The sequence below is a fragment of the Grammomys surdaster genome, unplaced genomic scaffold (assembly GCF_004785775.1).
Source record: "Grammomys surdaster isolate TR1022 unplaced genomic scaffold, NIH_TR_1.0 980, whole genome shotgun sequence".
Taxonomy (NCBI): domain Eukaryota; kingdom Metazoa; phylum Chordata; class Mammalia; order Rodentia; family Muridae; genus Grammomys; species Grammomys surdaster.
This window is the reverse complement of record NW_021605399.1, coordinates 78,694-93,126: the sequence shown is the minus strand read 5'-3', so window position 1 is coordinate 93,126 and position 14,433 is coordinate 78,694. Positions and strand designations below refer to the sequence as shown.

General features: G+C 34.2%; 1 protein-coding gene across 1 annotated transcript; it reads left to right on the top strand.

Moving 5' to 3' along the window:
- Nucleotides 1-5,477: 5,477 nt before the first annotated feature.
- On the top strand, nucleotides 5,478-6,422 carry LOC114634553 (olfactory receptor 10AG1-like). Its single transcript, XM_028783137.1, has one exon. It carries the CDS (start codon nucleotides 5,478-5,480, stop codon nucleotides 6,420-6,422), a length of 945 nt encoding a protein of 314 aa, XP_028638970.1.
- Nucleotides 6,423-14,433: the final 8,011 nt, after the last annotated feature.

Genomic DNA, 14,433 nt, shown 5'->3' with positions numbered 1-14,433 from the left:
ACAATTAAATCAATGACATTATAGCATAGTAGCCTTGACCCTAATGGTTTCTGTTCCATTGAGCTTTAATTCTAATACTCTCAGACTTATATTTTATTAGATCACTTTTGTTACTACAGAAGAGGAATGAAGTGTTTTAGTTCTTAGTATTGTTTTTAATTTTCAAAAAGTCATTTAAATATCATAGAACAGATATGAAGATACACAGAGTGAGGTACAAAGATAGATATGTATTTGTATATTCCAATATTCACAGAGTCCCTGCAGAAGACACATGAACAGATACATGAAGTCACAAATGCCTTTAGAAACAAACATACTGTCTTTTCTTCTTCTTTTACTCCTCCTCCTGCTGATCTTTTTCCTTCTTCTTCCTAAAATGTTCATGTGAATTTATTTTTTATTTTTAAGATGACAACAAATTACATTTAATTTTCCTTTTCCTTCCACTAACATCCCCATTCTCTTTAAAATTCATTACTATTTTTCACTAATTTTTATTATACATATATATAATTAATCTAGGTAGTCCATATAGCTTACTTGCTGCATACTTCAGTACAATTTGGAGCTAAACAGGAAGTTTCATTTTTTAAACCTATTATTATTATCTTCTTTCTTTTTCCTACATATTTGTGCATGTACATATGAATATATGTATTTTGTAGAAGGTTTTGAGTTTTCCAAGAGCATAATAATTATAGGTATTCGGTAAATTTTAAAAGTTAAAAGCAAAAGGATGGAAATTTTGTTAAAAGTTTTTTTAATCAACTTTATATGCTCCTGTATGAACTATTTGAACTAGCAAATTAATGTATATTTTCAAGTAACAATAACTCATCAAAAGCTATTCATAAATCTACAGCAACTGGGAATACAGAATTTAAAATATATCCAACATATCCAAATATATTTTGTATCAAAATATATGTTGTACACATTCATACAGGTGGATATTCCTAACAGCTAATAGTTAAATAACAATGTTGAAATAAATATTTATAAGCATGATCTCTTTTGAACATTTAACTCAATGAAACAACAGTAGAGTAAATGTGTGAATGACATGACAAAAAGCCATAATATAATTAGGTAATGAACTAAATGTAAGGAAAAACAAAGTGACTTGCAGTTATACAAATATGTTAATATATAGGATTTAGCCACATTAGTACATATTGTATCATTCAAAATAAATTATTATACAATGTTCCATTCTTTGGAAGGATGTCAGCATGTAGACAAGAGGACAATGCATGTTTCCTTGGGTTTTTTTTTTTTTTTGGATGTTTTATTTACATTTCAGATGTTATCCCCTTACCCCATTCCCTACGCCCCGCCCAGGAACCCCCTATCCCATCGCCCCTCCTCCTGCTTCTCTGCGGATGTGCCCCTACCTGCCCCTCCACTCCCACCTCCCCACCCTCAAATTCCCCCACACTGGGGCATCCAGACTTCAAGAGATCAAGCACCTCCTCTCCCGCCTATGCCTCGACAATGTCATCCTCCCCTTCATATAAAGCTGGGGCCATGTGTCCCTTCGTATGTGCTCCCAGGCTGGTGGTTTAGACCCTAGGAGCTCTGGTTGGTTGGTATTATTACTCTCCCCAGGGGCCACAAACTCCTTCAACTCCTTCAGTCTTCTCTCTTACTCCTCCATTGGGAAACCCATAATCAGTTCAATGGTTAGTTGTGAGCATCCGCCTCTGTACATGTCAGGCTTTGGCAGACCTCTAAGGAGACAGTAATATCAGGTTCCTGTCAGTATGCACTTCCTGACATTCACATCAGCGTCTACCTTTGGTGACTGTACATGGAATGGATACCCAGGTGGAATGGTCTCCAGACGGCTCCTCCTTCAGTTTCTGTCCCACACTTTGTCTCCATATTTGCTCCCTTGAATATTTTGTTACTCCTTCTAAGAAAGACCAAAGCACCCACACTTTGGTCTTCCTTCTTCACGAGCTTCATGTGGTCTGTGAGTTGAATCTTGGGTATTTCAAGCTTCTGGGCTAACATCCAATAATCAGTGAGTGAATACCATGTGTGTTCTTTTGAGATTGGGTTACCTCGCTCAGATAATATTTTCTAGTTCCATTCATTTACCTAAGAATTTCTCGAATTCATTGTTTTTAATAGCTCAGTAATACTCCATTGTGTAAATGTACCACATTTTTTGTTTCCATTTCTCAGTTGAAGGACATCTGGGTTCTTTCCAGCTTCTGGCTATTAGATAATAAGGCTGCTATGAACATAGTTGAGTATATGTCCTTGTTATATGTTAGAACAAATTCTGGGTATATGCTCAGGAGTGGTATAGCTGGGTCCTCAGGTAATGCTATGTCCAATTTTCTGAGGAACCACCAGACTGGTTTCCAAAGTGGTTTCACCATCTTGCAATCCCACCAACAATGGAGGAGTGTTCCACTTTAGCCACATCCTTGCCAGCATCTACTATCACCTGAGTTTTTAATCTTAGACATTCTGACTGGTGTGAAGTGAAATCTCAGAGTTGTTTTGATTTGGATAATGTATGTTTCTTAACCATTATTTCTCTAATCAAAATCTTAATGTTTATGTAAATTAATTAGAAATTCTCACAGTAATCTAATCTTTTCTTTAATTTATAATGCAATTATGTGTTTTTATGGATTGTTGGGGATTTTACCAAATTGCCCTTATGAATTGGGGGTCAATCTGAGGCAGTCATTGATGGTGAACTCCTTCAGTGACTAGGCAGACTTCTGGATTATGACTCCTGAATGCATTTATTGTTAAAATTTGAGAATCCTAGCTCAACAAATGGGGTCTAACTAGAAAATAAATTTTAAATTCTGTATTCCCAGTTGCTGTAGATTTATGAATAGTTTCTGATGAGTTATTGATACTTGGAAATATACATTAATTTGCTAGTTCAAATAGTTCATTTAGGAGCATGAACAGCTGTCTTTATAGTTTATGTCAATTGAGATGAAATGTGCCCATACTCAACAATATATTTTTGAATAGAAGACTCATGTTGAAGATGTCAAAATGTCTTTGGATTTGTGATGATAGAAAGTAAATTTTTATGTACTACAAAACAGTATACAATTTTAGATATGTTAAAGTGTCTTACCCTATATTAAGTGCAGTTACATCTAGGGAAGTTTCATAAACACTGATTTCAGCACTATGAAGACATATACAGGTTTTTCACTGTAAACCTGCCTCATCCAGTGTTCCCTTACCTCAATAAATAATAGCTCTGAAAAAGTGATTCAGTGACTGAGTGTTCCTTTCCAACCAGGAAGCCTTAGTTTCAGTCTTGAATAGAATGTGTAGTGACCAATTTCTGATATTTTCTATTAAAATAATTTTCAATAATAACAAAACTTAATACTGACAATATGCATAAGGAGTATTATTTCTATTTTTATTTATTTTGAGGTTCATGGTATATTAAATTCATGACTTACAGGAAAACAGGGTTCTCTACAATTAGAAATTAACATGGGAAAGGAGTTGTCCCCAAGGTAGAGAACATGCTTTGTTAAGTGGAATAGTGTGTTATGACAGTAGAATATATTTGGAAGAAGTCTGGTCTCTATTTGAAATAAATGAAGACACTTAAGCTTAGAAAAATAAACTTCTTTATCATTTTAGTGTTGTATGTAAATAAATCAAGGTAAGAATTATAATTGACCTTATTACAAAGAGAATAGACTAATTTGATTGATAGCAAAATTGTGTGCCTGAATTTTCATATTTTAATATAGTCAAAAGACAAAATTACATAAAGTAATTACACTTCTTAAAATTATTTATTTTTTGTTAAGTATGAAACAAGATTTCACATTGGATTTCACTACTTTTGTATTATAATGTTCAGAGAAAACAATATTTACAAACTATTTTATTATGAAAGACTAATGTATGAGAATCATGCTCACCAACATCATCATTGTATGTGCCAAAGTTTTATCAAGTCATTATTTTATCAAATGTATGTTTAAGTGGTTCAATGATATAGCATCAAATATATATATATATATATATATATATATATATATATATGCATATATACCTGTCTACAATAGAGAATGAAATGTTCGAATGAAGATTGTTGACATAAGCCTGACACTATTATCTAAATAGCTCCTGAAGGCAGTCTTAGTATCTATCATAAATGATTCTAAAATGTTACAGAAATATTAGCATATCTTCATTTAGTTCAACACAATTTTGCCATACGAAACTCTTCTAAGTTATTGGAAACATGTGTGTGTGTGTGTGTGTGTGTGTGTATGTGTGCATGGTTTATGTGTATGTATATATGTATATGCATAATAACATATATGTTTATCAAAGGATTTAATTAACTATACTATATATAAAACAAAATTTATTGTCTTGAAGATGATAACAATTAAAACTCATAAAAGTATTTGAATAAAACTAAATGACTGTAGTTCTTTGTAATTTCTAATGTCTGTATTTACTTGAAATTTCTACTGAATTAATTTCTCAGTATTAGAATGGGGATCAAGACGTTTTCAAGTGACTGACATACACACATGCACACACATACACATGAACACACATACATGGGGGGCAGAGAGAGAGAGAGAGAGAGAGAGAGAGAGAGAGAGAGAGAGAGAGAGAGAGAGATTATTGTTAGATGATTTGGAAGATTCTTTTTAAACAATTTGTGTACAAAATGCCTACAGGAGCTGAGGAAGTAGTGCTGGACTAGCAACTATAAAGCTAGGGTTTAGACTGTTGTACCACAAGCAAATAAAACTGCAGAGTAAGTGCTATTTGTAAAAATCCTCAATTACTGTATCTTTTTATTTACATACAGTTTTAAACCAAAACATCCATAGGTGTGAAAAATATTAATTTTGATTACATAGACTTTACATTGAACTTCCAAAAGTTTTAACTGTAAAATTGTATTTCATAAAATTTGGTGCTGAGTTAATCATTAATGATATTGCACATAAAGAAAACTAGAATAAAGGGGATTTAAAAAATCACATTAAGACACTAAAAAATATACTGAATATATTTTCTTAAGTTAATTTTTAATAAAAAATATTTAATAACAATGAATTGCTTTGTGATAATCTTAGGAAAGAATTTTGGAAGAAATTAAAGAACCAACTGAAAATTGAATCATTGATTCAGAATTTTTCACTTTAGATATTTAGATAATCATTTAAAGTAGCATGTGCCATTTAAAAAGAATATAAATTACATCAGGTAAAGGTGGAGAAAAGACAGATGCATTTACTTTAGATATATATTCAATGACAAAATATACATGATAGGACAAATTCTGAGTTCGTTAGTTACACACACACACACAAACACACACACACAGGTATAAATTTTAATCAGAATGAAGAAAGACAGAAATATTATCATGTCAGTTTCTAAATAGTATATCAAGGCTGAGGATAAGAAAGTATACTTTGATTGAATCATCTCCACAGATGAAACACACAGACGTCAGGGAAGAGGACAATGCTTCCACAGTGACACAGTTTCTTCTGCTTGGATTTTCTGATCTTCCCAACCTTCAGAGTTTTCTATTTGGTGTGTTCTCCATAATGTACTTGATTGTATTAATTGCAAATAGCTTCATAATTGTGATAACTAGGCTTGATCCTGCACTACAGAAACCCATGTATTTTTTCCTGCTCAACTTTTCTTTTCTGGAAATCTGTTATGTATCAGTCATTCTTCCTAGGATTCTGTACAACATTTGGACCCAAGACAGAAATATTTCTCTTCTGGCCTGTGCTACACAAATGTGCTTTTTCCTAATGCTGGCAGCCACTGAAAGTATTCTCCTGGCTGTGATGTCCTATGACCGCTATGTGGCCATCTGTAATCCTCTGCACTATCCTCTGGTCATGAACCCAAGAAAATGCAGGCAGCTGGCAGCAGGGTCCTGGCTCGGTGGCATGCCATTCCAGATTGGGCAAACCTGTCAAATATTCTCTCTACATTTCTGTAACTCTAACCAAATAGAACACTTCTTCTGTGACATACCCCCTGTACTTAAACTGGCCTGTGGAGACACTTCTGTTAATGAGATGTACGTCTATGTAGTGGCTATTTTGCTTGCTGCAATTCCTTTTATATTAATACTAACATCTTACAGCAAAATTATTACCACCATTCTAAGACTGCCAACTGCTGAAGGACGAGCAAAAGCCTTCTCCACATGTTCTTCCCACCTAGTTGTTGTGGTTTTGTTTTTTGCCTCTGCATCTATTACCTACTTAATGCCAAAATCAACTCATTCTGCAGTAAGTGACAAATTCCTTTCTATTTTCTACACCATCGTCACCCCCATGTTCAATCCCATGATATACTGCCTTAGGAACAAAGAGGTGATTGCAGCTCTGAGAAGATTGTTGCTTAGAACATAGTGTCATGGTTTTCTACTCAAGTGACAGAATTACAAACCCAGGTCTCACTCACAGATACTTTTCTTATATGTTCTTTTTACTTTGAGATGCTAATCACCCCCCTGCTAGGAACTGTCTTTGTTATTTTGAAAGCTAGTGTAACATTGCTTTGTTTAGAAACACACTAGCTGAATGGATATATTGCTGATGTTGTATGCTAATGAAACATTTATCGAATCAATTTGTTCTTTGACTTTTTTTATTCATGTGTGTAACACATTCCCTATGCCTGTCAAAACACAATTGCTCCATCCAAATCTTTTCCTACATGTAGTTCTGTTTTGTTTCATGACCCATGAAGCTTTAATGAGGTCCTCTGTGTGACAAATTTAAATGTATTATGGGTTACTCTATTGAAGGCATTGACTCCTTCTCTAGCTGAATTTTTTAGTTGATATTATTGCTGACAGCAGAATAGGTTTCCTTCTCATACTCATAACTTATTCTTGACAGAGCAAGTTTCATTCAGGTCCAGTGAACTGAAGAGCTGCTATGAGTTCAATTCTCACTTATGATGAATAGTTTATGCAGCCATGTATCTGCATTAAAAAGTAAGCTGAATCACTCTCTTTTCATGTGACATATTTATAACTTGAAATTACTTACTTTAATTATCTCCTTCATCTTCACATTGATATTTGCTGTTATTATTTTGTCTTGTGACATATCTGACATATTATAATGACATATCAAATATTTCTTGAAACATGGATTAAGTTCATTGAAGAAGTTATAAAACTTTCTATGTTCTTACAGATTTTTGGTAAACAGAGAGACTATAAACAATGAAATTGAAAACAACATTAAACTTATCATGTGTTACTGTTATTTTAATGCATTCACACAACTCTATAATCTTCTATGAACTTACTTTCAAATCCTGGGAGGCCCATAATATATTCATTAATTTTATATCTATATCATAAAGTATTATAGGTATTATAGAATTTCATTCATAAATGTCATGTCCAACTTTATTTGGAATGTATTGTTTATTTCTCACCCTACATATACACAATGGCATGTTTTATTTTCTTTGGTAGTAATTTAAATATTTTAATATACTTATTCCTAATGCCTTTTTTTCCATCTCTCTGTCTGTGTCTCTCTGTCTCTCTCTATATATATCTTTCTCTTTGTTTCTCTCTCTCACACACACATTTATGTTAAATATATATATATATATATATATATATATGAGTTGAGTTGAAACATATATCGATAAACAAATACCCATAAAATATAGAATACACAAATGACAGAAAACAAGAAAGAAGTAATCTTTAATGAATGACAGAAATTAAGTTATACATTTCAGAGAAATCATTAATCAAGTTATAATTTTCAGTTGTATAAATTTTTCTACAAAGGACATACTTTATTTTTCTTCATATTTGTAAACACTGAAAACACATCCATTGTGTACATATGCTATATATTTCAGGTGATAGGTTCCCAAACTTACCTATTATGAAGAGTGCAGCAGTGAATGCTGATGTGATAATACCTCAGTGATGTTTTGACACATGAGCATTTAAACACTGTGCTGAAGTGTATAGTTTGATCATATGGCTGATCTATTTTCAGTATGGATACAGTTTAATGCTCATTTTCATAGAGGCTAGACTAGTTTGCATTTCACAAAATTATTCAATGGTTCTTTCTGTGTGTCTCTCTTTCTCTCTGTGTGTGTCTCTCTGTCCCATTCTGTCTCTGTCTCTCACTCTCACTGTCTCTTTGCTCTCACCAGTGTTGTGTATTTCTTTCCTTTATTTACATGTTTTCTTTATATCTATTTGCATGTAATTTTTTGAGTTTATGTGCATCACATAATGTCAAATGCCACAGGAAGTCAGAAATGTTGTTAGATACTTTTGGACATTTCTTGGAACTTTTGGAACTTATTTTTAATTGCTAAGCTACCACTCTATGTGTTATTTATTTTCTTAAATAACTAGCATTCACACTGTAGCAAGTTAAAATCTCAGTATAGTTTTTAACCTATGTTTCTTTTTCACAATTGTGGTTGATTAAATTATTCTGTGAGTACTAGACATCAGCATTGACATCAGCATTTCATTATTTGTAATTTCTTTTATCATTGTTTGGAAATTTGTATTTCACATAATTTTAAATAATTAATAACTTTATCATTAACTGTTTGAATATATATATATTCTAAATATTAATCCTATTCTAGACATATGGCAAACAAAGATATCTTATATTCTGTAATATGTCTATTCTGTTGATAGTTTACTATAGAGACACATTTGCATATTATGAAAGCATTTTTCTTCTCATTTAAAAATGTGGTGCCACTGAGAAGTTATACCCCTTTCTTGGTCTAGAATATCTTATAAATCTTAGAACAGCATTATAGGGTCTTATTTTACTGATAGAATTTTAGCAAACCAATGGACCCATATAATCCCAATTCTTGCCAATAAATGTATTGAATGGTACCCTTTCTAGGCCCAAGGACCAATCATTAAAGAATTTATTCTGAGTGTGGGTCCAGACAGGTGGTATCATTTAAAGGAACATCCAGGTAAACAATCACTCTGCATTATAAATAAAGTCAAATCTAACTTTAAAATTTAGTCTCTCAGGACAAAGCAAATTCTGAAAAACCACTCTATACTCAATATAGACTAAGAGTTTATGGATCAAACATATCAGCACCTTTATATTTTATAATTTTATAATTAATAAAAATTAATTTGAAATATAGAGAACTTAATTAAAGAAAACAAAGAAAATTTATCACAAACATATGTGACCTACAAAGATTGGTAAGCAAAGAAAAACTCATCTGGGTACAGTGACACCATTCCAGAGCTGAAGGTTTAGCTTTACAGAAAAGAAGAATTAATTTTTGTAAAGGGCTTTTCAGACACTGAAATTTTGCTTATATTATAAGAAGTCGTTTCTCCAATACTAGACTATGTATGCTATAGCATTAACTTGCCAGGTAACGGATGCCCAATGTACAATAGCTGCATGTCTTCCATGAGGATAATAACTGACTTATAATTTGATGTCAGAACTGCTCCAGAGGAGGGAATTCTTGTCTGTTACTATAAACCTGGTCAAAACCCCATGGTTAGAGAAGTCATAGGCACTGGATATGTATCATCTTCTTGATGTTGATGTTTTAAGTGATCAGCTAGTTTAACTGCCTTTATATGTTATGACTCTGCTGTTTCCAAACTAGCTTAGAGCAAAGCATCTTTTATAGTTTGTAATGATTAATGCAGATGCTTATCAGAGGTTAAAGGTGCAAAGACCCAGTGACTAAATGCTCAATTACAGGTGAGCCATCTATATCAACCTCTTTCATCACAACATTCAAAGAACATCTTGAAAAACTGGATTTAAAAATGTAAAAAAAAAAAATGTTAACGCCAGACGATGGGCAAGAGAGGTATTGAAATGCTGTTTTAATGAGATGCATATCTGTTGCATATAGCAGTTCACACCAGCTATGCTGTTTGCACTAGCTCGAGGTTGTATAGTTCTAGTATTGGTTTGGGGAAGGATCAAAAGGCCCCACTCCAAGTAAAGAGTGAATATTAGTAGTCTATGACTGCTGCAGCAGGGATAATAATTTTCTGTGGGGACAAGTTCACTGATAGATTAACCATACCTCAGTGGATGTGTTCAAACCACAGAATTAGGTTGGCTCAGTAGGTAAAATAAATTTTAAAAAATGTGAGATGAAGTTGGTTAGAATGGAGCGGTGCAATGCTTAAGAACTGGAGGATTGGAGTGAGCTTTGAGTGTGATAAAAAAACAAACAAACATGCTATACGTGCATGAAACTTTCAAAGAATACCCACAAATATATTAAAAGAAAAATACAATACAAATCTATAAAATAACTATCCTAAAAGCTAGTTACCTTTGCTTTGAGAATTCATGTAAATCAATATTCATTTAGGCTACACACTGGTGAATGTTTTTGCATACTATAATAAAGCTTGTGTGTGTGTGTGTGTAATTTTATTTAATCCTTTTTTACATTTTAGATTTTATCCCCCTCCCAGTCCACCCTGACTGCTCCACATCATATACCTCCTCCTCACCACACCCCTGTCTCCACAAGGATGTTTCCACCCCCCCCTCCCCCCACCCTCCAGACCTCCCCACTCTCTGGGGCATCCAGACTCTTGAGGGTTAGGTGCATCTTCTCTGGCTGAACCCAGACCCGGCAGTCCTCTGATGTATATGTGTTGGTGGCCTCATATCAGCTGGTGTATGCTGTCTGGTTGGTAGTCCAGTGTCAGAGAGATCTCGAGGGTTCAGGTTAATTGAGACACATGGTCCTCCTACAGGGTCTCCCTTTTCTTCAGCTTCTCCCAGCTGTTCCTTAATTCAACCACAGGAGTCAGCAGCTTCTGTCCATTGGTTGGGTGTAAATATCTGCATCTGACTCTTTCAGCTGCTTGTTGAGTCTTTTGGATAGCAATCATGATAGGCCCCTTTTTGTGAGCACTTCATAGTCCTGAGGGCCAAGAGAAAGAATGGAAACAGGCATCTTCGGGAGGTACGTGGTGGGGGGATTCTCCAGAATGTACCAGAGGCCTGAGAGGTGAGAGACTCCCAGGATGCAAACGAAGAGGCCCCAGATGAAATGCCCTACAGTGGGGAGAGAGAACTTTTAAAGCTTCTTCTTAATAGAAGAAATCATGTACAATATAATCAAATGAAAAGGAAGTGTACATTCTTGGCCATTAATGAAAATCAAAATCAAAACTATAATAAACTTAGACCTCCTCCTAGTTTGAATTTCTATCACAAAAAAGAAAAAACAAATAACAGTGATAAAATCATAACCATAGATTCAGCTGTGTATGTGAAGTTAAAGAACATTAGTGGAGAGCTATTGAGAGTGAGATGTACTGTAATTATAGATCACAGTATGGGAAATCTTCATAAATCTAAAAATAGAACTACCATAATCTTCTTAAGAATACTTTTTGGGCATATACCCATTTTTTTAAGTAAGCCTACAAAAGTTCCCAAGCACCAACAACTCATAACTTCCAAGTTAAAGAATTAGCCTAGATGCTCATCAACAGATAACCTGATATCTCTCTTTCTCTCATTCTCTGTCTCTTTGTCTCCTTTCTCATTTAATTTTGCCTTTAAAAGTCTCAACTTTTACAGAAAAATTCATTCAAATAGGAATAACATGCATTCCCTCTTTGCAGCTGAGCTTTTTCAAACACATACACAGAGAGAGAGGGAAAGAGAAAGAGAGAGAGAGAGAGAGAGAGAGAGAGAGGGAGGGAGGGAGGGAGGGAGAAGGGGAAGGAGAGAGAGATGGAGAGGTATATACCATGACAACCAATGAGAAGTGAGGTAAAAAGTGGAGAGTAGAGGACATAGAGGTAGATATGTCCAAAATATTCTAAAAATTCTATATATAAATTCTATATTCAGAAAACTGACTTATAAAACAGTTATATTTGGGCTGGAGAGATGGCTCAGTGGTTAAGAGCACTGACTGCACTTTCAGAGGTCCTGAGTTCAAATCCCAGCAACCACATGGTGGCTCACAACCAGCTGTAATGAGATCTGATGCCCTCTTCTGGTGTGTCTGAAGACAGCTACAGTGTATTCATAATAAATAAATAAATAAATAAATAAATAAATAAATAAATAAATAAATCTTTATAAAAAACAGTTATATTCGAGGCATATGCACTAAAAGGTATTGAAGGTGAATTTGTGAATCAAATTATAAAGTTATCACAATTTTATTTGGGTCAATTTCAGTGATCCAATAAAAAATATCTTTTTCATTATGAATCTCAGAAAATATTACCATTGAGATTTTCACTAAAAATTGGCTCTTTTAAAACCTTTTGTGCTTTTATATGAGCATGATTCATATGTATATACATGTTGTCATGCACATGAGCACAGATATCAATGTATGTGAATGTACATATGTGCCTTTGTCTGTGGACAGAGATATTGACATTGAGATGTTTTCCTCCATCACTCACTTCATTATTTGCTGGCACAAGATCTGTCCCTATACCTGGAGCTAGTTTATTCTGCTTGCATTAAGAATGCACTTTCTCTACCTAGCACTGGGGTCACAGGCAGCATGCCATGCCCATTATGGCTTTTAGACAAAAGTATTGAAGATAAGAAATCAGTTCTTCCATTTACTGACAGAAGCCTGATATAGCTGCTTCTTGAGAGGCTTTACCAGAGCCTGACAAATACAGAGGTGAATGCTCATAGCCAACCATTGCACTGAGCACAGGGTCCCCAGTGAAGGAGTTAGAGAAAGGACTGAAGGAGCCACAGAACTTTAAAACCCCATAAGAAAAACAATAATATCATCCAGCCAGACCCCCAGAGATCCCAGGGACTAAACCACCAACCAAGGGACACATGTAGGGACTAAACCACCAACCACACTTGGAGGTACCCATGGCTCCAGCAGTATATGTAGCAGAGGATGGATGGCCTTGTTGGGCATCAATGGGAGGAGAAATCCTTGGTACTGTAAAGGCTCAATGCCTCAGTGTAACGGAATGCCAGGGCAGGGAGGCAGGAATGGGTGGGTGGGATCGTGGGAGGGAGGATGGTATAGGGGTGTTCCAGAAGGGAAACCAGGAAAGGGGATAATATATGAAATGTAAATAAATAAAATATCCAAAAAAAAAAGAAAGAAATCAGGCCTTCACGTTCATGGAACAGCTCAACACTTTTCAAAGTCTTTAGAATTCATTCTTAAACATTACTATATAAAAGAAAGATAATATATAAGTAGAAAAGATATAAATAATAAGAAAAGCCGTTACATCATGACTCACCCAGATAGAATGGAAATTGTGATAAAAATGAGGTATTATTGTTTTATGATATGTTCTGGAAAAGTTCATAAGGAGAACATTCCAAAATACCCCCTTCTATATTTGAGATGAAGAAATATTTGGTCTTACTAATGTTACTGACCATTTAACTGGAGATTATGTTTTCTAGTGTTAAAACAATAAAATGTTAAATATTAGAAAAGAATAATTCTAACTAATGGTGGAATTAGTAACATAAAGAGAACATAGAATTGAAATAAAATCTTTCACTTAAAATAGATATGAAAGAATATTGTACTATGTAGTTAGTTGCTTTCCACTGGTGATAAAATGATCATCTCTTTGATCATATCTTTGAGTACAGAAAAATCTCCTTCTCATAAACTGCTGGAATATAAAGGAAATAGAATGTTGACTTTAGTGGATACAAGTCCCATGATGTCATCTTCCATGATGATGTAGGACTTCACAGCCATTTTGGAGTCATTCATACTCAAATACATCATTCCTCACTTTTGCACTATGCATAGTCACACCATAATTTGCAAGCTGGATATTGGTATAAAATTTTAAATTAGACTGTCTTTGGTTCTTTATTGGAAAATAAAGAAATAGAGAGATAGATGAATATATATATACACTTTTACAACCAGACTGATTACAACAAAACAAGTGAAATTATACATTGGAACACATAGAGTTTATCACAATTGTATATTTGTTTAATATTAGAGACTGAATTCATCATATCAACTAAAACAGAAATAGAAAAGACAACATAAAATCAAGATAGTAGATGATGTGTCCTTGTTATATGTCAGAGTATCTTTCAGGTATATGCCTAGAAGTGTTATAGCTGGGTCCTCAGGTAGTTCTATGTCCAGTTTTCAAAGGAACATCCAGACTGATTTCTAGAGTGGTTGTACCAGCTTGCAATCTCACCAGCAATGAAGGGATTCCATTCCTCTTTCTCCACATTCTCGCAAGCATCTGCTGTCACAAGAGTTTTTGAACATAGCCATTCTGATTGGTGTGAGCTGGAATCTCAGGATTGTTTAGATTTGCTTTTCCCTAATGACTAGGAATCTTGAACATAACTTTAAGTGCCTCTAGGCCATTTGATATTCCTCAGT